The sequence below is a fragment of the Heterodontus francisci genome, chromosome 13, assembly GCF_036365525.1.
Source record: "Heterodontus francisci isolate sHetFra1 chromosome 13, sHetFra1.hap1, whole genome shotgun sequence".
Taxonomy (NCBI): domain Eukaryota; kingdom Metazoa; phylum Chordata; class Chondrichthyes; order Heterodontiformes; family Heterodontidae; genus Heterodontus; species Heterodontus francisci.
Window position 1 is genome coordinate 78,102,887 of NC_090383.1, and position 26,066 is coordinate 78,128,952.

Sequence of the window (26,066 nt, forward strand, 5' to 3'; positions counted from 1 at the left end):
CCCGCTTTTCCAGCCTGGCGCCGGGAGCCTCACCTCCTCCACAAAATCAAGCCGAATGTGATTTCTTTTGGGCCTTGTCTGTTACAGGAGAAACAGTGGCCAATCTTTCAGAAAGTAACAGGCTGAAATTTTCAGGGTGAATGGCAGATTTACATTGTCTGGGGACTTTCAATCAAAACCAATATGTTTGCTCTGAGAGGATACTACTTGTATTACTGAGTGCATGTTCAATTACAAATTAATAGGGCAAATATTATTTAGAATATTTCCTAAGATTCAAGAGCAGTAACATGCTGAGAGGACATTGTGATTTTCTTCTGTGGTTCAAGTAGAATACTTTTTAGGTCAAATTTTTATTCAATTGTGCAATGCTTACATACTTGTGTCATGTTACATATATCGCTACAAGTATCATATAATCTAAACACTGAGGATTTCAAGACACTGTGTGGAAAATTGTTACCTTCTCCACCAAGGCAATAACCTGGCAGAGTACATCGTTCACCCATTGTAGAACGTACTCATTTTTCATCCCAGTGATATCAATGAGATGAAAATCAGGCGGGTTCTACAATGGGCAAGTGATTCACTCCCGGGGTGAATTTAAAAATTATCCCCATAATGTTGTTACTAGGTTATGATTTCTCCTTATGCAGCTTAGTTCAAGCAGGGTGGGTGGGTGAGGAACGTGTATGGCCTTGGATGTGCATACAACTTGGGGCATTTAGCTGGGATGTTCATACCTTACTGTTCAGCAGTTTATTCCTTGTTTCTTTCAGCTGTGGAGTTAAAGGGCAGCTTGGACAGGTCTTTCTCCATTGTGGCACAACCTGATTCCACTTGACGCTTATGTAGGACACATGCCTGCTTGATTAGTTAATTCACAGGTTGACTCAGATCGGGAAATCTGGTGCTGTGGACCTACATCCGTCAATGATCTATAGCATTCCCGCCCACCCCCCCAACCCCGAAAAACAATCCTCACAGATGAAAGGAGTTGAAGACTTTTTAGGATCTTGTTTTGCAGGCTTTATTATGAGGTGCAGACAACAAACCTGAAATATTCCTTCAATTACCACAGGACAAATTCTCAACTGTGGTCAGGCCATTAAGTAGAGGTGTAGTATGTTTTCATAAATAAAAGGGAGATAATTGGAAGATTAATCACTTTGGTTGCTGATAATACCTTCAAATTTATTCTCAGAGCTATATAAGTGGAGACTCAGGAGCAGGAATTTTGTCTACCTATTCACTACTGGAGATTGATAAGTTACAAGTGGGTTGGAAATCTAAAGGACAGGGAAATGATAATTACAAATGCCAATGTCTTAAATAAGCTGAATAATTTACTTGTATGACATACTGAACCGGGTTAAAGAACACCCTTGGTCATTATAGAACATAGAACAGTACAGCACAGTACAGGACCTTCGGCCCACGATGTTGTGCCGACCCTTTAACCTACTCTAAGATCAAACTACCGACATACCCTTCATTATATGATAGCTTTCAAGAACATTGTGATCTAGATAGGTGAAGTGCGCTACGTCTTACTATTTTTCTTTTGTTTGAAATAAAAGTCATAGAAACACATTACTTGACATTTTTGAAGTCTTGACCAACTGTAGAGAGCATTTTGGCCAGTGTCTTCCTCAGGTTTTCAATCTCATTCTCTTTTGAACATTTTTCCAGGTATATGCTTTCATTTTCAGCCAAGTCTGAGTTCTCTTTCAATGTTCTCCAATCATGTTTTCCTTTGTGATCGTCTTTAAATAGGATTGGTTCCTTGTTCAACACACTGCCTGTTCTGTAGGTTGATTTGCCAAAAAGCAGGAGTTTCTGTGCTGTTGTACTGTATTCAGAGTAGCTAACAGTTTCATCTGTTTGTAGCTCATTTCTGAGATTTTGGAGCATATTTTTCAGCTTATCCTACAAAAAGTTAAAGAAATATTTGAATTAGATTTTACCTGTTTTTTAGCATGACTGCATGCCCATTAGTACTACTGTATTCCACTGATCTGGAGGAAAGGCTACTCAAAATTTTAATTAGTAATGGGTTGAAGGGTTATGGCGAACGGGCAGGAAAGTGGAGTTGAGGCCAAGATGAGATCAGTCATGATGGTATTGAATGGCGGAGCAGGCTCGAGGGGCTGAATTGCCTACTCCTGCTCCTAGTTTTTGTGTTCGTATGTAAAGCTTGGAATACCAACGTGGTTTTGCAAATCCACATTATTATTTTTAAGATTATTCTGTGAATTTAATGCTGATCAATGTAAGGGATGGTAGTGCTAGGGAGAAAATCACTTTCCATTTGAGGCACCGAATGTCAATGTCAGAATTTTACGCCCCGCCCCCCCACACCCCCAAAGAGTGAGATGGTGGCGGGGGCATAAAATGGAGCAGGAGACTTGGGGGCCCTTCCTGATCGGCTCCTGCCTCCACTGCCATTTAACACAGGGCAGTGATGGTGAAAAACGGCCCGCCGCCCCAGGCCAAACAAGGCCCGTAAGTGGCCAGTTAATGGCCACTTAAGGGCCTCCACCCTCTGCCACGGGAATTTTACCCCTGGCTGGCGGGCAGCCCAGGACCAAGAAAAGATGCCTATTAAAAGAAGGCTGCTTCCTGAAGGCCTGGGGGGACGGTCTCCTGATCAGGCACCCTGTGCCCAATGGAGGGCTGCCCCCAATGCCCCAATCACCCCCAACGCCCAACACGCCCCCCCCCCCCCACCCCCCGTACCCCTAATCGACCACCCTTGCCTCTCTGGGGCCCGAACGATTGCCCCCGCTGAGGCCCCAAAAACTTACCGGTTCTCCGGGGCTCTCCGACACCTTCCGTCTTCAGCTGGGTTGCAGTCCCAGCAGTGGCCACCGTTCCTGGTGGCGCTGCTGGGACAGAAAGCTGCCGGCCCGCTGATTGGCCGGCAGCTCTATTAGACGGGACTTCCTGCCTCAATGAGGTAGAAGTCCTGCCTCAGACCAATTAAGGGCCTGGGAACCGCAAAATGCAGTCAGGATCCCCAGGCCAGGCTGAGGCAGGATCACCACCGACTTTTCGGTCGATGGATGGCTCCTGTCCACCGAGGGTAAAATTCTGGCCTTCAGGTCAGATACCAAATGGTTAGATGCAGAGTAAAGCTCTAAGTATCTCTGCTCTGTAGCTATTGGGTAAATTTTACAAGTTAGTGCCCCACTTTTGAGACCTGGAACTTATTGAAGTTTTTATTCATTCGCAGGATGTAGGTGTCACTGGCAAGGCCAGCACTTATTATTCATCTCTTATTGCCTTTGAAAAGGTGGTGGTGAGCCACCTTCTTGACAACTGAATGGCTTGCTGGACCATTTCAGAAGGCAGTTAAAAGTCAACCACATTGCTATGGATCTGGAGTCATGTACAGGCCTGACCAGGTAAGGACGGCAAATTTCCTTCCCTCAAGGGCATGACTGAACCAGATGGATTTTTACAACGATCCGATAATTACATGGTGACCATTACTGGTACTAGCTTGTTATTCCAGATTTGTTTAATCTAAATTTGAAGTCTCCAGCGACCATTAAGTCATGTCTCCAGATGATTAGTCTAGGTCTCTGAATTACTAGTCCAGTAACGTAACCACTATGCTACCATTCCCAAGATTGGGCAATTTAAATTCATGTGTGGGCAGATGCCAATAATTCAACAGGAATTTCATTAAAAGGGGCTAAAGGTTGGCTACTGTGGAAAATGTTATATCAAATAAAAACAAATGATCCTGGAAATACTTAGCAAGTCAGGTAGCATCTGTGGAGAAATGGAATTAACGTTTCAGGTCTGAACTGGAAAAAATTTGAGATTTAACAGGTTTTAAGTAAGGACAGAAACAGGGAAAGGGGAGGAAAGTTGGAAAGAACAAGAGGAAAGGTGTGTGATAGGGTGGAAAACAGGAGAGATTAAATGACAAAAGGGAAGATGGTGCATGGTAAAAGAAGATTGTAATGGGACAAGTAAAGAAACAAAAGATGGGTCGAGAGGAGATGTAAATGGGAATAGCAGAAGTATCACCAACAGCTGCCATTCACAAAAATAGGGGCAGAGATTATGACCTGAAATTTTTGAACTTATTGTAGATTCCAGAAGGCTGTAAAGTGCCTAATTGAAAAATTAGGTGCTGTTCCTTGAGCTTACATTGAGCTTCATTGGAATAGTGTAGGAGGCCGAGGACAGACAGGCCAGAATGGGAGTGAGGCAGAGAATACAAATGATGGGCGACTGGAAGCTCGGGTCACTCTTCGGGACTGAATGGAGGTGATCTGTAAAGCAATAACCCAGCGTGCGTTTGGTCTCCCCTATGTAGAGACCACATAATGAGCAGCGAATACAGTATACTAAATTAAAAGTAGAAGTTAATAGCTGTTTCACCTGGGAGGAGGGTGTGGGGTCCTGGACAGTGAGACGAGAGGAGGTAAAAGGGCAGGAGTTGCACCTCCTGTGCTTGCATGGAAAGGTGCAGTGGGAAAGGGAGGGTGTGTTGGGGGTGATTAAGGAGTGGACTTTAGTGTCGTGGAGGGAACGATCCCTTCGGAAAGTTGAAAGTGGAGGGGAAGGTGTGTTTGGTGATGACATCATGCTGGAGGTGGTGGAAATGGCGGAGGACGATACATTGAAGGTAGAGTCTGGTGGGGTGGAAGGTGAGGATATGGGGAATGTTACCATGGTTCTGGGAAGGAGGGGAAGAGGTGAGAGCAGAAGTGTGGGAAATGGAACAGTCACTGTTGAGGGCCTGTCAACCATGGTGGAAGGAAATCTTTGATTGAGGAAAAGGGAAGACATATCGGAAGCACTGGTATGAAAGGTGGCATTATCAGAACAGATGCAACAGAGACAAAGAAACTGGGAGAATGGAATAGAGTCCACACAGAACGTGGGGTATGAGAAAGTGTAGTCAAGGTAGCATGGGATTCAGGATATTGGTTGATAGCCTATCACCAGAAATGGAGACAGAGAAATTGAGGAAGGGATGGGAAGAGTCAGAGATGGACCAAGTGAAGATGAGGAAAAGGTGGAATTTGGAAGCAAAGTTAATGAAATTTTCTAGTTTGGGGCGAGAGCAGGAAATGGCACTGATACAGTCATCAAGCAATTAGGAAAGCTAATGGTATGTTAGAGTTTATTACAAAGGGATTGGAATGTAAGAATAAAGCAGTCTTGTTACAATTATATAGGACCTTGGTGAGATCATACCTGGAGTACTGTGTACAGTTTTGGTCTCCTTACCTAAGGAAAGATATACTTGCCTTAGAGGGAGTGCAACAAAGGTTCAGTAGACTAATTCCTGGGGTGAGGGGATTGTCCTATAAGGAGTGATTGAGTAGACTAGGCCTATATTACACTGAGAAGCTGCAGAGCACTCTGTCCTATACGGTGTGATTGAGTAGACTAGGCCTATATATCAGAGAAGCTGCAGAGCACTCTGAAGGGGGAGGGTGAACAGCCAATAGTCGTGGTCCATGTCGATACCAATGACACAGGTAGAAAGAGGGATAAGATTCTGCAGGCAGATTTTAGCGAGCTAGGAAGGAAACTAGCAAACAAGGCCTCAATGGTAGTAATCTCTGGATTCATCCCAGTGCCATGCGTTATTGAGTATAGAAATAGGAGGATAGAGCAGATGAATGCATGGCTAAAGAAATGGTACAGGAGACAGGGCTTTAGATTCCTGGGACATTGGGATCAGTTCTGGGGAATTCTGGGGTATGTAAATGCACAAAGCATGGTAAATAAGGTTGGTGAGCTGCAAGCTCAAACAATCACATGGGGATATGATATTATGGCGATAACAGAGACCTGGCTCAAAAAAAGGCAGGACTTGGTACTAAGTATTCCTGGATACAAGGTGTTGAGGAAAGATAACGAAGGAAAGAAAGGAGGAGGGGTGGCAGTATTGATTAAGGAGAATATTACAATGCTGGAGAGAAAGGATGTCCTAGAAGGGTCAAGAACAGAATCTATTTGATTCTGGTTAAGAAACAATAGAGGTATCATTACACTACTGGGTGTATTCCATAGGCTACTAGTAGGAAAGATAAAGTGGAACAAATTTACAGGAAAATTACAGAGAGGCTCAAAAACTATGGAGTGGTGATAATGGGGTCTTTAATTATTCTAATATAGACTGGGATAGGGATAGTGTAAAGGGCAGAAGGGAGAAGAGGTTTTGAAGTGCATTCAGGAGAATTTTCTTGACCAGTATAGTTCCAGCCCAACGAGGAAGGAGGCATTGTTGGATCTGGTTCTGCAGAATAAGGTGGGTCAAGTGGATCATGTGTCAGTAGGGGAACATCATCATAGTATCATAATGTTTAGGTTAACTATGGAAAAAGACAAGGAGCAAACTAGAGTAAAAATACTTAATTGGAGAATGACCAATTTCAATGGGGTGAAAAGGACAAGGAGCAAACTAGAGTAAAAATGCTTAATTGAAGAATGACCAATTTCAATGGGGTGAAAACAGATCTGGTCTGGGTAAATTGGAATCAGAGATTGGCATGCAAAACTGTAATGGAACAATGGGCTATCTTTAAAGAGGAGATGGTTTGGGTACAGTCGAGGTACATTCTCAAGAGGGAGAAAGATAATGTAAGCAAAGTCAGAGCTCCCTGGATGATGAAAGAGACAGCAAGTAAGATGAAGCAGAAAAGGCAGATGTGTGACAGATGTCAGGTTGTTAATACAAGTGACAAGTAGGCTGAATACAGCAATTTCAGAAGGAAGTCAAAATGGAGATAAGAGACGCAAAGAGAGAGTATGAGATGAGACTGGCAGCTAACATAAAAGGGAATTTTTAAGTTTTTATTTGGCATATGAATAGTAAATAGGTGGTAAGAGAAGGGGTGGGGCTGATTAGGGACTAAAAAGGGGATATACACATGGAGAGAGAGGGCATGGCTAAGGTAGTAAATGAGTTTTGTATCTGTCTTTACCAAGGAAGAAGATGCTATCAAAGGGATTGTGAATGAAGAGGTAGTTGAGACACTGGATGGGCTAAAAATTGATAAAAAGGAGGTACTAGAATGGCTGGCTGTATTTAATGTTGATAAGTCACCAGGACTGGGTCAGATGCATCCGAGGATAAATAAAGGAAGAAATTGTGGAGGTACTACAGCCAGTAGACTGGAGAATTGCAAAAAGGGGTATAAGGATAAACCCAATAACTACAGGCCAGTCAGTTTAACCTCAGTGGTCAGAAAGCTTTTACAAACAATAATCCGGACAAAATTAACAGTCACATGTCAGGAAAACTAACATGGATTAGTTAAGAGCAAATCCTGTTTAACTAACTTGATTGAGTTTTTTGATGAGGCAACAGAGAAGGCTGATGAGGTTAACGTGGTTGATGTGGTGTACATGGACTTCCAAAAGGTGTTTGATAAAGTGTCACATAATAGGCTTGCCAAAAGAGTTGAAATTCTTGGAATAAAAGGGACAGTGGCAGCATGGATACGAAATTAGCTGAGTGACAGGAAACTGACAGTAGTGGTGAACAGTTGCTTTTGGGATTGGAGGAAGGGATACAGAGGGGTTACCCAGGAGTCAGTACTAGGAACACTCCTTTTCTTGATATATATTAAATGACCTAGAGTTCGGTGCGCAGGGCACAATTTAAAAAATTTTGGATGACATAAAACTTGGAAGTATTGCGAACAGTGAGGAGGATAGTGATAGACTTCAAGAGGACATAGACAGGCTGGTTGAATGGGTGGATAAGTGGCAGATGAAATTTAATGCAGAGAAGTATGAAGTGATACACTTTGGTAGCAAGAATGGAGAGGCAAGATAAAGGGTGCAATTCCAAAGCAGGTGCAGGAACATAGACATGGGGGTATATGTGCACAAACTGTGGTGCATTTTATGCTTTCCCCCATGGCAGGTTTGGAGGCAGGGGGAGCATGCAATTGGATGGGATGGTGGCAGGGGGGGGGGACCCTGCCACCTTCCTGCCTCTGCTGAAATTAAGTCCGGGGCAGGAAGGCCTGTCTGCCCTGCTGCCAAATGAGGCCAAGGACCTCATCCTGCCGCCCCCACTACTAGCCCAGCGGTGGGTGGGCCTGTCATCGCACGGGGAGCACGGCGAGAAAAATCTTGTGGGTTGCTTGGCGGCTTCGGAGTGGAGGGGGGGCGGACTTCTCTCGTTAAAAGGCACTTAGTGCCTGAACAAGGGACCCGGCATCGGGAAGGGGAGGGCCTGTTGAGAGCCACCCCCCTGCCCTTGCTGCTGACCCCCACCCCTACACACCCATCCCCCATGACCCACACCACGCAAGACCCCTCCCGCCCTGATCTACCTGTGGCCTGGGTCCAGTACCGCTCCAGGGCCTCCGGCAGGTGCTGCACAGGCAGCAGCCACCACCTCTGTTGTGGTGCTGTTCAGTTAAATAGCTGCTAGCCGCTGTTTGGCTGGCAGCTCTGAGAGGGCAGGACTTTTATCGCCTGGGTCCTTGATCCTGTGGAAGGCCCACTGCTGTCCACTTCAGTGCCTAATTGGCAGTTAATTTGGTGGACCTCCCACAGAAGGGGTGACGCAGGCTTCTCGCCGCCACTTTTGCCAGAGATTGAGACCCCCAGATAAAATCTCAGCCATTGTTGAAGGTGGCAGTGCAGGTTGAGAAAGCAGTTAAAAAGACATAGGGGATCCTGGATTTTATAAATCGATGCATAGAGTACAAAAGCAAGGAAGTTATGAGGAATCTTTATAAAACATTGGTTCAGCCTCAAATGAAGTATTGTGGATAATTCTGGGCTCCACACTTTAGGATGTGAAGGCTTTAGAGAGGGTGCAGAAAAGATTCACGAGAATGGTTCCAGGCATGAGGGAGTTCAGTTACCTTCTCAAAGACAACTAGGGATGAGCAATAAATCCTGGCTTAGCCAATGACACCCACCTAATAACTGAGCGAATAACAAAAAAAATGTTGATAGGAGATTTGATAGAGAGGTCTGGACAGAGTAGATAAAGAGAAACTGTTCCCATTGGTGGAAGGGTCGAGAACCCCATGGGACACCAATATATGCAGAATGGCAAAAGAAAAACAACGGTGACATGGGGAAAAGCTTATTTTACACAGTGAGTGGTTAGGATCTGGAATGAACTACCTGAGGGTGGGGTGAAGACAAATTCAATCATGGCTTTCAAAAGGGAATTGGATAAGCACCTGAAGAGAAAAGAAAATGCATGACTATGGGGAAAGGGCTGGGGAGTTGGGACGAGCTGATTTGCTCTTGCAGTGAGCTGGCATGGATATGATGGGCTGAATGGCTTCCTTTTTTGTTGTAACCATTCTAAGATTTTATATTCCCTAGAGTTGAGAAGAATGAGAGGTGATTTCATTGCAACATATAAAATTCTTCGGTGGCTTGACAGAGTAGATGCTGGGAGGATGTTTCCACTGACCCCTGAGTCTAGAACTCAGGGTCACAGTCTCAGAATAAGGGGTTGATGATTTGGCCTGAGATGAGAGGAAATTTCTTCAGTCAAAGGGCTGTGAATCTTTGGAAAATTCTCTACCCCAGTAAGCTGTGGATGGATGCTCAGCCATTGAGTATATCCAAGATAGAGATGGATGGACTTTTGAATACTAAGGTAATTAAGTGTTACGACGATAGTTCAGGAAGGTATAGTTGAGGTAGAAGATCAGCCATGATCTTATTGAACGGCGGAGCAAATTCCCAGGGTCAAACAGACTACTCCGGCTTCCAATTCTTATTAAAATTTCACACTGTGAGACTGTGATGTTAAAAATATCACACTGGCACAACAGAGTGTTCTTCTGAGGCTGAGGTCAAGGCACATTGGAGTAAATTTTATGAGCTTGTCCTGGCATGGAACCTTGACAGAATGACAGATTGGAGAATCGTATGTGGAAGTCAGTACAAAAAGTAAAACTGCGAGAAACGTTCAGCAAGTCAGGCAACATGTATGGAGAAAGGAATAGAGGGATAATGTTTCAGATCAATGACCTTCCAAATTGATCTGCAGCATTCCTGATTTTCTCGGTGTTAAACTTAAGTTAATAGCACATTTCTGATGAAGAAGCAATGAAACCATGTATGGTAATATCTGCACTTTTGACATGATCCTTTTTGTCCTGACATTCTTTTGGATGCCTTGCTGGTACTGGGATTGTACCTTCCAGCAGGGTTAGTGCAAGGGCTCATTTGCACAGGGCAAACATGTGCCAATGCCTCCCTGGCACTTGCCTGCCCCATGCAGCCAAAAATCTGCTGCCAGCCTGCCATTTGCAGATGGGTTGCACAGGCCCACTCCCTCCCCTGAGTCTTTGGGGATCAAATGGTGGGGCATGCGCTGCCTATGAGGATGGTGGAAGTGGAGATGATAAATCATTTCAAAAGGAAATTGGATGGACACTTGAGGGAATTAAACTTGCTGGGCTACGGGAGAGCGAGGGAATGGGACTGATTAGATTGCTCGACAGAGAGCCTGCATGAATGCAATGTGTCAAATGGACTCCTTCTGTGCCATTATGACTCTATGACATTTTTACCTCTTTGGAAGCTGGATGGTCTCAACTCACTTGGTCTATGACCCCCAGAGGTACACTAAATCCTAACAGAGCCAGTCTCCCAGTGTAGATTGTCTGCATCCCTGGCTCCATTCTCCTGATAACATTCACCTTGTAAGGAGGTTGAGGGTTAGAAGTTCAGTCCCTTACAGAGAGGAAATTAATTCCCAGTGGGATTATGGCTTATAAAACCAATTTTCAAATGACCCAGGTTACTAGCAAGATGCATTGAACAACTTATCCTTTACATTCCTACTTGATGCCAGATGAAAGGTCTACTTCTGTCACAATGGGCCAGATTTTATTCCAGTGTTGGGGGTCCTGGCGGCGGGCCAGATGGCAGGAGGGTGACCCCGCCTTGGACCCCCGCCGCTAATTAATGGCGAGCAGCTGTCGGGGTCGCCATCCCTTTAACGAACAAGCTCTCGCCTCCAATCGGAAGGCCAGCAACACTGCAGTACTGGCAGCACCACGAGGAGTGGTGACCACTGCTGATACTGCAGGAGGCCCAGCAGCACCGAAGACTGGAGGAGATCCTGGGAGAGGCAGGCCCCGGCAATGTGGTGAGGGGTGGGGGTTGGTAATGGTGGTGGGGGATCTTCCCGGGAGGAGGGGGGTGGGGCGACCAATCCAGGGCCCCCAGAGGGTCCCCCTACCTCACTGGGAGGCTGCTAGGCTTTACCTGGTGGCATCTCCAAGTGGTGGCGGGCCACTCTGACTTATGCAAAATTGGTGGAGGCAGGAAAAGGGCCTTAAGTGTCTCTTACGAGTCTCAATTGGCCTGGGGCAGGAAGGCAGGTTCTCGGTCTTCCCCACCCCGGACAAAATGACAGGGGGCTCGGGTGACTTTGGGAATGGCATCCCTTGCCATTTTGTTTGTACCCCCGCCTCCGTGCCTGTCTCCAAGGGCAGTACAAAATCCTGCCCAAAGTTTCTTGAAGAGATTTTTCAGCTATGTAATAATTCATAACACCACCTCTTCATATGTTAGCTTTATTTTCTTATTTTCGTCATTAACATCTGTTGTAAACACATTCTTGGTGAGAGAGAAGACGTATGTAAATCTTAAGCCAGTTTCTGTATGCTATTTTCTACCTTTAAATTCTACCTTAGCTGCAGGGTACCTGTCTCAGCTTCCAACAGACACTTCAATGGCCCTGGTATAACATGTTTTCTGACAGTTTTCCAACAGCTTTATGCAGGATTCACAAAAGCCCTGTATTTTGAGAAATCATTAGTTATGGTTCTATTGTGTTGAAAAACCCAATGAACATAATGTTGTGCCAATAAGTAAAAAAGCTCCACAATGCCTCCAATAGTTCTGCTGCATTTGTGCTAAAAAAAAAATCTATAAAGAGCATTGCAACTGTCAGCATCATTTAATTAGTGCAAGCCAAGATCTTTGACTTAACTGTTTATGAAAGTATTTCAGAACGATTGGCAATGCAAGAAGGAAGTTCCTCAGACTTCTAATGTTTCACATTATTTCTTCATAACTGAAGCATAGGGCTATTTTAATAAATTATTATATTTTTCATGTTTTATATCCAATAATAATTGATTTTTTTTGAAGGGAGAAAACACCACCTTACTTTATTTCCTGATTACTGTTACAGTAACTTTATAAACAGAGAATGAGTTATAGAAAGTTTTAATTATAAAATCAACGACCCTCTTCAGAATCCAAAGGTTTCTCTATCTGATTTGAAGTGGCTCACTGACATTTGTTTCTATATAAGGATAATATTGTGAGATTTAATTAATTAATGGTCATGAAATCAGCAGGTCTGCCAATCGGAGTATTGACCTATGCAGCCGAGTTCCCAGTATTCGCTTATTATGAACAGCTCTGAACCAGTGTTAAATTACAAAGTTTACTCCATGATTTATATTCTAACTAACTTCTTGTGGCATTACTCATGGCAATGTGCGTTTTTCAGCACAGTTGTGATGTTGAGGTGCTAAAATCAAAATGATGTGCATGGATTTGAGTTCAATGCTCAACAGCTGATTGTATAAAGTGCTCCAAATAGGAATGTTGTAAGGCAAGTTAGGTATTGATTACTATTGTTTATCTCCATATTGGTAGCTGCTTGTAAATCCCTAGCACCTTCCCTAGGGAAGAAGCAAGGTTACCAAAGTCAACGGGGCAAATGCCTTTGCTCTAACTGAGGGGAGGAGGGAGTGGAGGCAGGACGGGAGGGGAGGAGGGACAGAGGGGGGGAGAGGGTGATGGAGGGGAAGGGGCAGGGGAGGGGGAAGGGAGAGACGTGGGGAGAGAGGGGGAGGAGGCAAGGAGGGAGGGAGGGGAGGGGGAGAGGGGGGAGAGGAGGTGGGAGGGTGGAGAGAGGGGAGGGGAGGGGGAGAGGAAGGGTGTTCTTTCAGCAGGGCTCACCCTTGCCGCCAGGGGGACCCTCCATGGCCACAGGGTTCCGGATTAGGAAGCCCGCCCCCCCAACAACCAAATCTGCAGGAAGGCCACCAGCTTTTATAGGCAGCAATTAATACTCTCGTAAGTCAATGTACCATTTTAAAGTCCTTTGTTTGATTGCTTGGTCTCACTATCATTTACCTTGATATTGGGCAGGTGAAGGCAGACACAGGATTATAGGGAATGTGAGGTACATTTACAGGAGAGGGTGATAATCCTGAACCTGAATAGAATGTCCAGTATAAAATCCATAAACTCTAACAAAGCCTTATTAGAATATGTCCATCATACTTGGGCAGACATCCAACAGAAGTAGTAACACAAAATATATCTAGGGGAATAATGAACAAGGATGTCTTTTAAGGAGTGTATTAAAGGAGGACAGCGATGTAGGGTGAGGGATTATGGTGCCTTGTCTGGGTGCTTGAAGGCACTGATACCAATGGTTGGGCAAAGGAAGATGGGAAGTCCATATTTTGACGAATGGAGGATGCATGAGTTATAGATGTCGGGGATTATAGATACCAGAGGCTATGAATGGATTTAAACATCAGGATGATTATTGTTAATTTGAGATGTGAGGGACCAGAAGTTTATTTAGTTTCGTGAGGACTGGTGCAGGGTAGGATATGGACAGCAGAGTTTTTGATGAGCTTAAGTTTACCAAGTTTAGAGGATGTTATAGTTGACTAGGTCAAAAACTGTATAAAGGGCAAGGAGAACGAGGAGGGATGGTTCACCACAGCCACAGTCATAGAGGATGGCACTTGTGACTTTGATTATGACTGTTTCAGTGTGGCATAGTGACAATCTAATTGGAGAGATTTAACTGTTAAATTATGGGGAAAAGGCAGGAAAATTAAATATATAGCAGTGGCAGAGGTCTGATGGGTTGAATGCCTCCTTCTGTGCTGTAATTTCTGTGATTCAATAACATATCACACATAAAATAAAAGGAGACAGAGCCATTAGAGCTATATTACATTTTCTCAAACTCGTCTTCAATGTTAAAAGAGCTGCCGGCTCAATGTTGTCTTTGTACCTGAAATGAACTTGTAGCGACCTCATCAGATGAAATGCCACTTCAGTTTTATTTTATATTTCAGTGAACTCATCAGTTTTAAATAGGTAATTCAAATAAATGTTCATTGGAAAAATCATCTACTGCATCTCCCCTATAAATACTTCATGCCTCAAAATAGCCCACATCTATTCTGCCCATTTCTAAAATTAACCTTTGTAAATGATCTGGTTGTAATTTATACAAACTGGTTATACTGTGCTGATCATAAAATTGACTTACAGTAATAAATGGCAATAGGATTATTAAATCAGTTACTTCGTTAACATGAAGCCAAATGTTCCATCATAAATAATAACCTCTGCATTTATATCTATTCCCTGCTGTTTCAACAGTACATTTAAAGTTTAATACTACCCATGTGGCAAAATTGAGGCATGTGGGCAGGTTACTTACCCGCTTGGAATTCAACACCATACTCACTGTATCCGATATTAACCTGTAGGGTACGACAGTCAGATGAGGTGCCTCAAAGCAGGTAGGAACCTTGTGAATTTAAATATGTAGGTCAATGTTCAATGATGTCATCAATGGCCAACTTCAGTTTTAACTGTGGCCTGAGAAAGGAAGCCATTGTGGCTTTCCTGCCATGTGAAGCTAATGAGATGAGAGGCTGGGTCCAGAGGAGGCCCAAATAGGTAAAATAATTTATCTTTCCTGTGGGACCTGGAGGAACATGAACATTTAGTTCTCTTATGCCCAGTTATACAGCACAGAAACAGGCCCTTCGGCTCATCGTGTCCGTGCCGGCCATCAAGCACCTATCTGTTCTAATCCCATTTTCCAGCACTTGGCCCGTGGCAAAGAACAAAGAACAGTACAGCACAGGAACAGGCCATTCGGCCCTCCAAGCCTGCGCCGATCTTGATGCCTGCCTAAACTAAAACCTTCTGCACTTCCGGGGACCGTATCCCTCCATTCCCATCCTATTCAAGTATTTGTCAAGATGCCTCTTAAACGTCGCTATCGTACCTGCTTCCACCACCTCCCCCGGCAGCAAGTTCCAGGCACTCACCACCCTCTGTGAAAAGAATTTGCCTCGCACATCCCCTCTAAACTTTGTCCCTCTCACCTTACACCTATGTCCCCTAGTAACTGACTCTTCCACCCTGGGAAAAAGCTTCTGACTATCCACTCTGTCCATGCCGCTCATAACTTTGTAAACCTCTATCATGTCGCCCCTCCACCTCCGTCGTTCCAGTGAAAACAATCCGAGTTTATCCAACCTCTCCTCATAGCTAATGCCCTCTAGACCAGGCAACATTCTGGTAAACCTCCTCTGTACCCTCTCCAAAGCCTCCATATCCTTCTGGTAGTGTGGCGACCAGAATTGCACGCAATATTCTAAGTGTGGTCTAACTAAGGTTCTGTACAGCTGCAACATGACTTGCCAATTTTTATACTCTATGCCCCGACCGATGAAGGCATGCATGCCGTATGTCTTCTTGACTACCTTATCCACCTGCGTTGCCACTTTCAGTGACCTGTGGACCTGTACGCCCAGATCTCTCTGCCTGTCAATACTCCTAAGGGTTCTGCCATTTACTGTATACATCCCACCTGCATTAGACCTTCCAAAATGCATTACCTCACATTTGTCCGAATTAAACTCCATCTGCAATTTCTCCGCCCAAGTCTCCAACCGATCTATATCCTGCTGTATCCTCTGACAATCCTCATCATTATCCGCAACTCCACCAACCTTTGTGTCGTCCGCAAACTTACTAATCAGACCAGCTACATTTTCCTCCAAATCATTTATATATACTACAAAGAGCAAAGGTCCCAGCACAGATCCCTGCGGAACACCACTGGTCACATCCCTCCATTCAGAAAGGCATCCTTCCACTGCTACCCTCTGTCCTCTATGACCGAGCCAGTTCTGCATACATCTTGCCAGCTCACCTCTGATCCCGTGTGACTTCACCTTTTGTACCAGTCTGCCATGAGGGACCTTGTCAAAGGCTTTACTGAAGTCCATATAGATAACATCCACTGCCCTTCCTTCATCAATCATCTTTGTCACTTCCTCAAAAAGCTCAATCAAATTAGTGAGACACAACCTCCCCTTCACAAAACCATGCTGCCTCTCGCTAATAAGTTCGTTTGTTTCCAAATGGGAGTAAATCCTGTCCCAAAGAATCCTCTCTAATAATTTCCCTACCACTGACGTAAGGCTCACCGGCCTATAATTTCCTGGATTATCTTTGCTACCCTTCTTAAACAAAGGAACAACATTGGCTATTCTCCAGTCCTCTGGAACCTCACCTGTAGCCAATGAGGATGCAAAGATTTCTGTCAAGGCCCCAGCAATTTCTTCCCTTGCCTCCCTTAGTATTCTGGGGTAGATCCCATCAGGCCCTGGGGACTTATCTACCTTAATGCTTTGCAAGACACCCAACACCTCCTCCTTTTTGATAATGAGATGACTGAGACTATCTACACTCCCTTCATTAGGCTCATCATCCACCAAGTCCTTCTCTTTGGTGAATACTGATGCAAAGTACTCATTCAGTAACTCACCCATTTCCTCTGCCTCCACACATAGATTCCCTTCTCTGTCCATGAGTGGGCCAACCCTTTCCCTAGTTACCCTCTTGCTCTTTATATACGTATAAAAAGCCTTGGGATTTTCCTTAATCCTGTTTGCCAATGACTTTTCATGACCCCTTTTAGCCTTCCTGACTCCTTGCTTAAGTTCCTTCCTGCTGTCTTTATATTCCTCAAGGGATTCGTCTGTTCCTTGCCTTCCAGCCCTTACGAATGCTTCCTTTTTCTTTTTGACTAGGCTCACAATATCCCGCGTTATCCAAGGTTCCCGAAACTTGCCAAACTTATCTTTCTTCCTCACAGGAACATGCTGGTCCTGGATTCTAGCTTTGTGTGCTATGGCATTACAAGTGCTCATCTAAATACTTCTTAAATGTTGTGAGGGTTCCTGCCTCTATCACCCCTTCAGGCAGTGTGTTCCAGATTCCAACCACCCTCAGTGAAAAAATCTTTCCTCAACTCCCCTCTAAACCTCCTGCCCCTTACCTTCAATCTATGCCCCCTGGTTAATGATCCCTCTGCTAAGGGAAAAAGTTTCTTCCAATCTACGCCCCTCATAATTTTGTATACCTCAATCAGGTTCCCCCCCACAGCCTTCTCTGCTCTAAGGAAAACAACCCTAGCCTATCCAGTCTCTCTTCATAGTGTACATTAACGATTTAGACATAAATATAGACAGGCAACATCCTGGTGAATCTCCTCTGCAATCACATCCTTCCTCTCGTGTGGTGCCCAGAACTGTACACAGTACTCCAGCTGTGGCCTAGCTAGCATTTTATACAGCTCCATCATAACCTCCCTGCTATGTTCTATGCCTCAGCTAATAAAGGCAAGTATGCCATATGCCTTCCTAACCACCTTATCTACCTGTGCTGCTGCCTTCAGTGATCTATGGACAAGTACACCAAGGTCCCTCTGAACTTAGAGCCATAGAGAGATACAGCATTGAAACAGGCCCTTTGGCCCATGCTGACCATCAACCACCCACTTATACTAATCCTACATCAATCCCATTTTCCCTCTCACATCCCCACCTTCCCTCAATTCTCCTACTACCTACACTAGGGGCAAATTTTACAATAGCAATTTACCTATCAACCTGCAAGTCTTTGGCATGTGGGAGGAAACCAGAGCACCTGGAGGAAACCCACACGGTCACAGGGAGAACTTGCAAACTCCACACAGGCAGTACCCAGAACCGAACCCGGGTCACTGGAGCTGTGAGGCTGTGGTGCTAACCGTTGCAACACTGTGCCGCCCTTCCTAGGGGCCTACCATCCATTGTATATTCCCTTGCCTTGTTAGTCCTCCCAAAATGCATCACCTCACACTTCTCAGGATTAAATTCCATTTGCCACTGCTCTGCCCATCTTACCAGCCCATCTATATTGTCCTGTAATCTAACGTTTTCCTCCTCACTATTTACGACACCACCAATTTTTGTGTCATCTGCGAACTTACTGATTATACCTTCTATATTTATGTCTAAATCATTAATGTACAGTATAAACAGCAAGGGTCCCACCACTGATCCCTGCGGTCCACCACTGGTCACAGGCTTCCACTCGCAAAAACAACCCTCACCATCACCCTCTGCCTCCTGCCAATAAGCCAATTTTGGATCCAATTTGCCAAATTGCCCTGGATCCCATGGGCTCTTACCTTCTTAACCAATCTCCCATGCGGGATCTTATCAAAAGCCTAACTGAAGTCCATGTAGACTACATCAACTGCTTTACCCTCATCTACACATCTAGTCACCTCCTCGACAAATTCAATCAAGTTTGTTAGACATGATCTCCCCCCGACAAAGCCATGCTGACTATCCCTGATTAATCCCTGCCTCTCCAAGTGGAGATTAATCCTGTCCCTCAGAATATTTTCCAGTAGTTTTCCTACCACTGATGTTAGACTCACCGGCCTGTAATTACCTGGTTTATCCCTGCTACCCTTCTTGAATAATGGTACCACATTCTCTGTCCTCCAGTCCTCTGGTACCTCTCCTGTGGCCAGAGAGGATTTGAATATTTGTGTCAGAGCCCCTGCTATCTCCTCCCTTGCCTCACATATCAGCCTGGGATACATCTCATCTGGGCCTGGGGATTTTTAAGTCCGCTAAAACTGCTAATACCTCCTCCCTTTCAATGCTAATTTGTTCAAATATATCACAATCCCCCTCCCAGATCTCTACACCTACATCGTCCTTCTCCATAGTGAACACAGATGAAAAGTAATCATTTCAAACCTCACCTAAGTCCTCCGGTTCCTGTAACTTACCTAGTTACCTGAAACCGTTCCTTTCACACTGGGTGGTCGGCTCGTGCTGCCTGATATTCCACTCCCACCTTCCGGCCAGCTATCGCTTGCTGGCTGTTTCAGGTGGACACCTGACTGGTGGCTTGGAGATAAGGAATGGATGTTAAAATCACCTGCCTGATTCCTGCTCCTGGTTAAAGCTTAAGTTTCTTTTTTTTTATTCAATAAACGCATGTTTGATAGGGATCTCATGAATAGGTTTAGTAATCAGTCCATATGTGTTTGAAAGGGAAAAATGTAAAACAGCTACTGAGATTTTAGATTTAGGTAAGGTTGACAGAGACTGCCCACAGTAAACTGGGCAAGTTAATGGGTAAAATGACAGAAGGTCAGTAGGAGGTGTTCAAAGAAGAGTTTAATATGATACAGAACCAGTTTATATCCCTAAGAGCCCTACTTGCCAAAAATAACGGCCATAGATAACTAAAGAATAAAAGACAACATAAAACTAAAAGAAAAAGCATACTTAATTGCGGAAAACAGCACAGATCTTGGCAAATGGAAAAGATAAAGAGAGCTGCAAATGGTGACAAAACAGTAAGGATTTGTAAAGGATAGGTCATGCAAGATGAACCTGATTGAATTTTTTTGAAGAGGTGACTAAAGTAGTGGATAGGGAAATGTCTATGAATGTTATTTATCTGGACTTTCAGAAGGCATTTGATAAAGTCCTTCATAAAAGACTGTTAGAACATACATACGAACATATGAACACATGAATTAGCTACAGGAGTAGGCCATTTGGGTCCTCAAGTCTGCTCTGCCATTTGGTAAGTTCATGGCTGATCTGATTGTGGGCTCAGCTCTACTTTATCTGTCTATCCCCTATACCCTTTGTCTCCTAAAGTTGAAGTTAATAGCACTGAAGGCAAATTATTAACCTAGTTAGGAAATTGGCTGAGTGGCAGAAGGCAGCGATTAGGGATAACGGGCAGGCACTCTAACTGGCATGATGTGACTAGTGGTGTCTCACAAGGTGCGTCAAGTATTCATCATATTTATCAATAACTTTGGGATAGAAAGCTACATATCCACGTTTGCCGATGACAAAAGATAAGTGTCATCATAAGCAGTGTAAATGGAAGAATAAAATTACTAAGAGATATTGATAGATTAAGTGAATGGGCAAAACTGTGGCAAATGGATTTCAATGTAAGAAAATGTAAAGTCATCCACTTTGGACCTTAAAAGGATAAAACAGGGTACTTTCTAATGGTGAAAAGCTAGATACAGTGGAAGTTGAAAGAGACTTGGGGGGCCAGGTACATAGATCATTAAAATGTTATGAACAGGTACTGAAAATAATCAAAAAGGTTAATAGAATGCTGGCCTTTATATCGAGAGGACTGGAATACAAGGGGGTAAAAGTTATGCTTCAGCTGTACAAAGCCCTTATTATACCACACCTTAGGAAGGTTACACTGACCTTGGGAGGAAGTGCAGTGTAGGTTTACCAGAATGATACCTGGATTCCAAGGGTTAAATTACAAGGAGAAATTACACAAACTTCAGGTTGTAGTCCCTAAAATTTAGAAGATTAAGGGGTGATTTGATCAAAGTTTTTAATATATTAAGGGGAACAGATAGAAAAGATAGAGAGAAACTATTTCCACTAGTTGGGGAGCCTAAGGCTAGAGGGTATTGTCTAAAATTTAGAGCCAGACCTTTCAGGAGTGAAATTAGGAAATGCTACATGAAAAGGTGGTAGAAATTTGGAACTGTCTTCTGCAAAAGGTAATTGATGCTAGATCAATTGTAAATTTTAAATCTGAGATTGATAGATTTTTGCTATCCAAAGGATTAAGGGATATGGGGCAAAGGCGGGTATATGGAGTTAGGTCACAGATCAGACATGATCTCATTGAATAGTGGAACAGGCACAAGGGGCTAAATGGCCTATACCTGTTACTATAGAGGGGTAATTTTGACATTGGGTGATAGTGTAAAAAGGGAAATAAAGTTCGGGGGGGGGGAAAGGTCGTTACTGCTGACTAATTTTTTTGGGGGATAGGCCAAAAAAATGACTCTATGTGCATTGCGGAGGTCATGGGGGGAGTGGGGGGGGGGATGCAGGTGGGAGAGGGGATTGCAGGTGCGGACAAATCTTTATTTGACGAACCAGTTCCTTTAATCATTTAAATGTCCTCTAAGGGCTGGAAGCCCTTTAAAAATGGCACTGGTGTCTGCGTGGTGGCACCAGACACCATTGCCAGAGAGACGGCAGCCGCCCCCTCTATGTCATCGGGGCGGCTGCTCTGCCCTCTCTATTTAAGTGAGCCCCTGCACGTAATATCGCGGGGGCTCGGCGGCGGCACTTACGTGTCAGAAGGCCATCGCTTTCACAGTGATCCGCGCTGATAAAATTCAGCCCAATATATTTGAATTCTCTCTATCCTTGTTGGCCGAGAGTTGCTAATCATGGCTTTTACCATGATATCACTGTGAGGCAAGGCAAGGAGGCATATCCCAAGAACTACCTCAGCCAGTATGGGGATTGAATCCACACTGTTGGTATTATTCTCTCCCATACTCAATCTAGCTAGATATCTGAGCTAACTGACCCCCATTTCTGAATTCACACAGCAAATAAGAGAGATCAAAATCAACTTGGCTGAATTCATTCATAGTTAGTGATGTTTATATGGATTAAAAAAATGACATTGTCAGTGATAGAATGCATCCAGAAACTACATTTTTAAGTGTCTCAATGACAATACTTGACAATGGCTATCAACCTTCTGATATTGTCATTGGTAAAGGAACATATACTATAAACACCTGCAGAATTAATTATTATTTGGGGTAGTATTACACTATGATGTGATTACAAGCCAGTTTGTTAAATGAATATATTGCATTCATTAACATAAACAAAAGTGCTGGAAATACTGAGCAGGTCTGGCAGCATCTGTGGAGACAGAAGCAATGTTAACGTTTCAGGTCTGTGACCTTTCATCAGAACAGTAGCTTGTTGGTTACCTATTGAGTATATTCAATGGTGTGTGAGTGAAGCTTGTCTCATAGAGAAATTTGATTGTTTATTTGACAAAACGTTCCAACTAACACAGCCAATTGTACCCAACAACCTTCACTGTATGTTTGAACTGTGGATCTAAAATTTTACACAAGTACTTCTATCCAGCAAGTAAATATAAAAAATACTCTGAAAGGTACATTATCAACAATTTTTTTTAGGAGGGAGGAAATTATATGCAAGTGAGATATTAATACGGTTAGCATTGGTTTGACTTAGCATTTTATGACTGTATGGTAAATAAGTTTTCACGAAGGTGATTTCCTTTTAAATTGTATTGAATACCTTATCAAAAAAAATTTCTAACATGATAGAATTAGACAAGCAGAACCAAAGTTAGACAAGTGGATAACCTAACCTAACAATGATTACAATAATGTCTGGGAAAGTAAGAACACATTGCATAATTTTAAGTTCAGCCTAAATGAATGCTTTAGTGAAAATCACTGTAATTTCACGAGAGACAATTCAAGCATGCCATATCAGATACCTTACTCTCGAAGTGTTTAGACTTGCCTCAGTACTTTGGTACATTACCCATCTGCTGCAATTTAAGGTTTAGTAGATTTTATCATAAAAATGATCGTCCATCTGTTACAGTTGGAGGAAATCCATATCAAATGCAAGCATCTGTCTGAGATACTTCATCACAAATTATGCTTGCTTGAACAGGCTGATTCTCACAGGATATTTCATTTAACTGTATAGCACAAAAGCCACAGTATACAGTTTGTGATGCTTTGGGCCCGATTTTAACTCTCCTGCCTGGCAGAAGCTGGGCAGAGGGCAGTTAAAATGAGGGCAGGCACTTAACCCCCTGATCCCGCTGCTTTCCGGCCATGTCCTGATGTTAACCTGCCTTTTTGAGCAGGCGAGCGGGAAACCCGCATCGAAGCTCGATGATGTCATTGGGCTCTGATTTGCAATTGTAGTTGAAGACCTGAAGGGGGGAGCAGTGATGGCTTGCTCAATGACCACCCTTGTGTTCATGTGGCTTTGATTGTACCGTTCTTGTGCCGTCAGTGGTAGGGCTTCTTACGTGTGTCATCAGCCACATTCTTAGAGGGTAGTCATTGTCTCCAAGTATCCATCCACTAACTTAGCTTGGAATTGCAAATATCTGTGGGAGACTTGACAGATGCAGAATAAAGGCATTGTTGCAGTCTCCTGGGTATTTTGCACAGACATACATGAGAATCTTCAGGTGGTTGCATAAACATTAATGGACTGGAATCCCTTTCGATTGATGCATACTGCTAGTTGATTTGAGGGCGCCTTGATTGCTGCATGTGTGCAATCTATGACTCCCTGTCCCTGTGGCAATCCAGCCAGAGCAGCAAATCTGAGGGCCCTCTCGTTCTGTCTGGCCTTATCAGTAGTGAAGTGGATATAAGTGGTGGCCCTGGCAAAGATAGCATCTGTCACCTAAGAGATGTACTTGTGAACAGCAGGTTGTGAGATTCTACAGATGTTACCAGCAGATCCCTGGAAGGGCCCTGAGGCAAAGAAATTCAGGGCTACGGTGACTTTGACCGCTATGAGCAATGTGTGTTCCCTGGAAGGAGGTCTTCTTTCAGGAGGCTGCAAATATCAGCAACACCCTGACATGAGAATTTGAACCTCCTGAGGCACTGGTGCTCAGTCATGTCTGGAAAGCTTATCCTGTACTTGTATCCTCCTGTCAGCTGGAGCTATGTGTTCATCCCCTTTGTCCTGTGGAACGGTAGGTAGTTGAGGAGAAGGCTGCTCCTGCTCCTCCTGCTGCTGGAGTCACTAGTGCTACTCCTCTTGTTCTTCATTATAGATCCAAGGTAGTGCTGCATAAGCAGTTCCCATGCTCCTGAGAAGGCTGACAACTGGGAAGTGCAGATCAAAAGCAAAAAACTCCAAGGTAGCAGAATTGACCTCCAAAGCCTTGGAAATCCCTTCCAAATCAGTGAAAGTGCACACTCAGAAAAAGTCCTGTGAGCAAATGCCTTTCACCTAGGCAAAGAAGCAGATGTCATATCTTACTATTTAAAGGCTTTCCAGGCTGTCAATTGCTTAGTCCCGTCAATGCCTGCTGTCCTCTCACCTTGTTCAACCAGGCAAGTTCATGAAGCCCAGAACACCTGTGCGCTGACAGTTAAACATAGAATTCAGGGTTAAAAATACAGTCAATTGCCTTTTAGCATATGTTAATAGTACACCTGCCTGTCCTACAAGGATTTACTGTCTAAATTCTAAAGCAGGTGCAGGAACAGAGTGACCTGGGGGTATATGTGCACAAATCATAGAAGGTGGCAGGACTGGTTGAGAAAGCGGTTAATAAAGCATTTGGAATCCTGGGCTTCAAAAATAGGTGCATAGAGTAGAAGAACAAGGAAGTTATGATACACCTGTATAAAACATCGGTTTGGCCTCAACTGGGGTATAGTGTCCAATCCTGGGCACCACATTTTAGAAAAGATGTGAAGGCATTAAAGAGGGTGCAAAAAATTTCACGACAATGATTCCAGGGATGAGGAACTTCAATTACGTGGATAGGTTGGAGAAGCTGGGGCAGTTCTTGGAGAAGAGAAGATTAAGAAGAGATTTGATAGAGGTGTTCAAAATCATGAGGAGTCCGGACAGAGTTCATAGGGAGAAACTGTTCCCATTGGCAGAAGAATCGAGAACCAGAGGACACCGATTTAAGGTGATTGGCAAAAAAAGCAACGGTGACATAAGGAAAAGCCTTTTTATGCAGCAAGCGGTTAGGATTTGGAACGCACTGCCCGAGAGTGTGGTGGAGGCAGATTTAATCAAGGCCTTCAAAAGAGAATTGGATAATTATCTGAAGAAAATTTTTTTTTAGGGATACAGGGAAAAGGCAGGGGAATGGACTAGGTGAGCTGCTCTTGCAGAGAGCTGGCACAGCCACAACAGGCCAAATGGCCTCCTTCTATGCTGTAACCACTCTATGATTCTAAACTACCCCCATAGAGTATACATTATCTAAAATTAAAAAGATTATGGAATGACTAAAGGGCACTGATGAAATTTTGTTTCCTGGCTTGAATTGATCTGCTTTCTACCTTGTAATTATTATTTACATTTTTCTGTATGTACTTCATTCCCCTTTGGCATTTAACAGATTTTCAAAATGTCATACATGCCTTGTCTGGGCTTATGCTTAAGAATCCTGTCGTACACTAGCAGATTGGATTGACTGCAAAACTGGAAATGAAAATGTTACTTACGTCTTCATAGTACATCTGACTGGTTATTTCTAGTTATCAGTCACATGCCAACTGTGCTGCTTGTTTCAGTTCCAAGGAAACAAAGTTGTCAGAAAGATTTATCACACATTGGAAAAAACAGATTTAGTTTCAGAAAGAAAATTAGTTTGGCTCAAGGATCATACTTGCCATCTGGGAGCTACATTAGTAATTGTTAATTTGTCTCCTGGAGTCAAAAACATTTTTATAGGAACCACAACTAGCTTTATGGCTATGTTTTGCTATATATAAAGTAATATGTGGCACGGGATATATTACTTACTTGGAAAAACGTTACTTTATACTAATATTACTATGGCAGTTTGCGTCAGCATAAAAAATTGATAAATATTCAATTTGGTCAAGATGAAGATTTATGGTTAAACTGACTATTTAATAGATGTATAATTATACTATGTATGAACCTTTGGCCAATAAGCATTTTATTTATTATTTTTTTCCCCTTCCCCTAAATTTTATTTTACTTTCTCCTCTTTTCTGATGGAGACTAATAATTTATAATTTATATCTATATGTTTATATTTTATAATTTTCATAGTTTAAACACTATCAAATTACAGGTATGGTAATGGTTCTGTGGCAACCTGTTACATATCCTCTGGACCCATCTTTTGTTTATTTATTTATTTCATTATCACCCCCTTTTGCCTTACACCATGATCCCTTTTGTCATTTAATGATTTCTGCCCTATACCCTATCACAGATCTTCCATTTATTCTTTCCTTCCCCTTTTCCCCTGGTTCTGCATTGGCTTAAAAATGGTTTAGTCTCTGATTTTTTCCCCAGTTCTGATGAAAGGTTAGCACCTGAAATGTTGGCCTCGATATCTATGGGGAT

General features: G+C 43.4%; 1 protein-coding gene across 3 annotated transcripts in view; it reads right to left on the reverse strand.

Annotated features, from left to right (window-relative positions):
- Positions 1 to 406: 406 nt before the first annotated feature.
- Positions 407 to 26,066, reverse strand: part of LOC137376119 (spermatogenesis-associated protein 7 homolog) — a 181,588-nt gene continuing 155,928 nt past the window's right edge. For all 3 annotated transcript variants that reach the window (XM_068044129.1, XM_068044127.1, XM_068044128.1), the window contains one exon: positions 407 to 1,929. In XM_068044129.1, the coding sequence (XP_067900230.1) occupies positions 1,594 to 1,929 (336 nt within the window). In that variant the 3' untranslated portion in view covers positions 407 to 1,593. The remainder of the gene's footprint in view (positions 1,930 to 26,066) is intronic.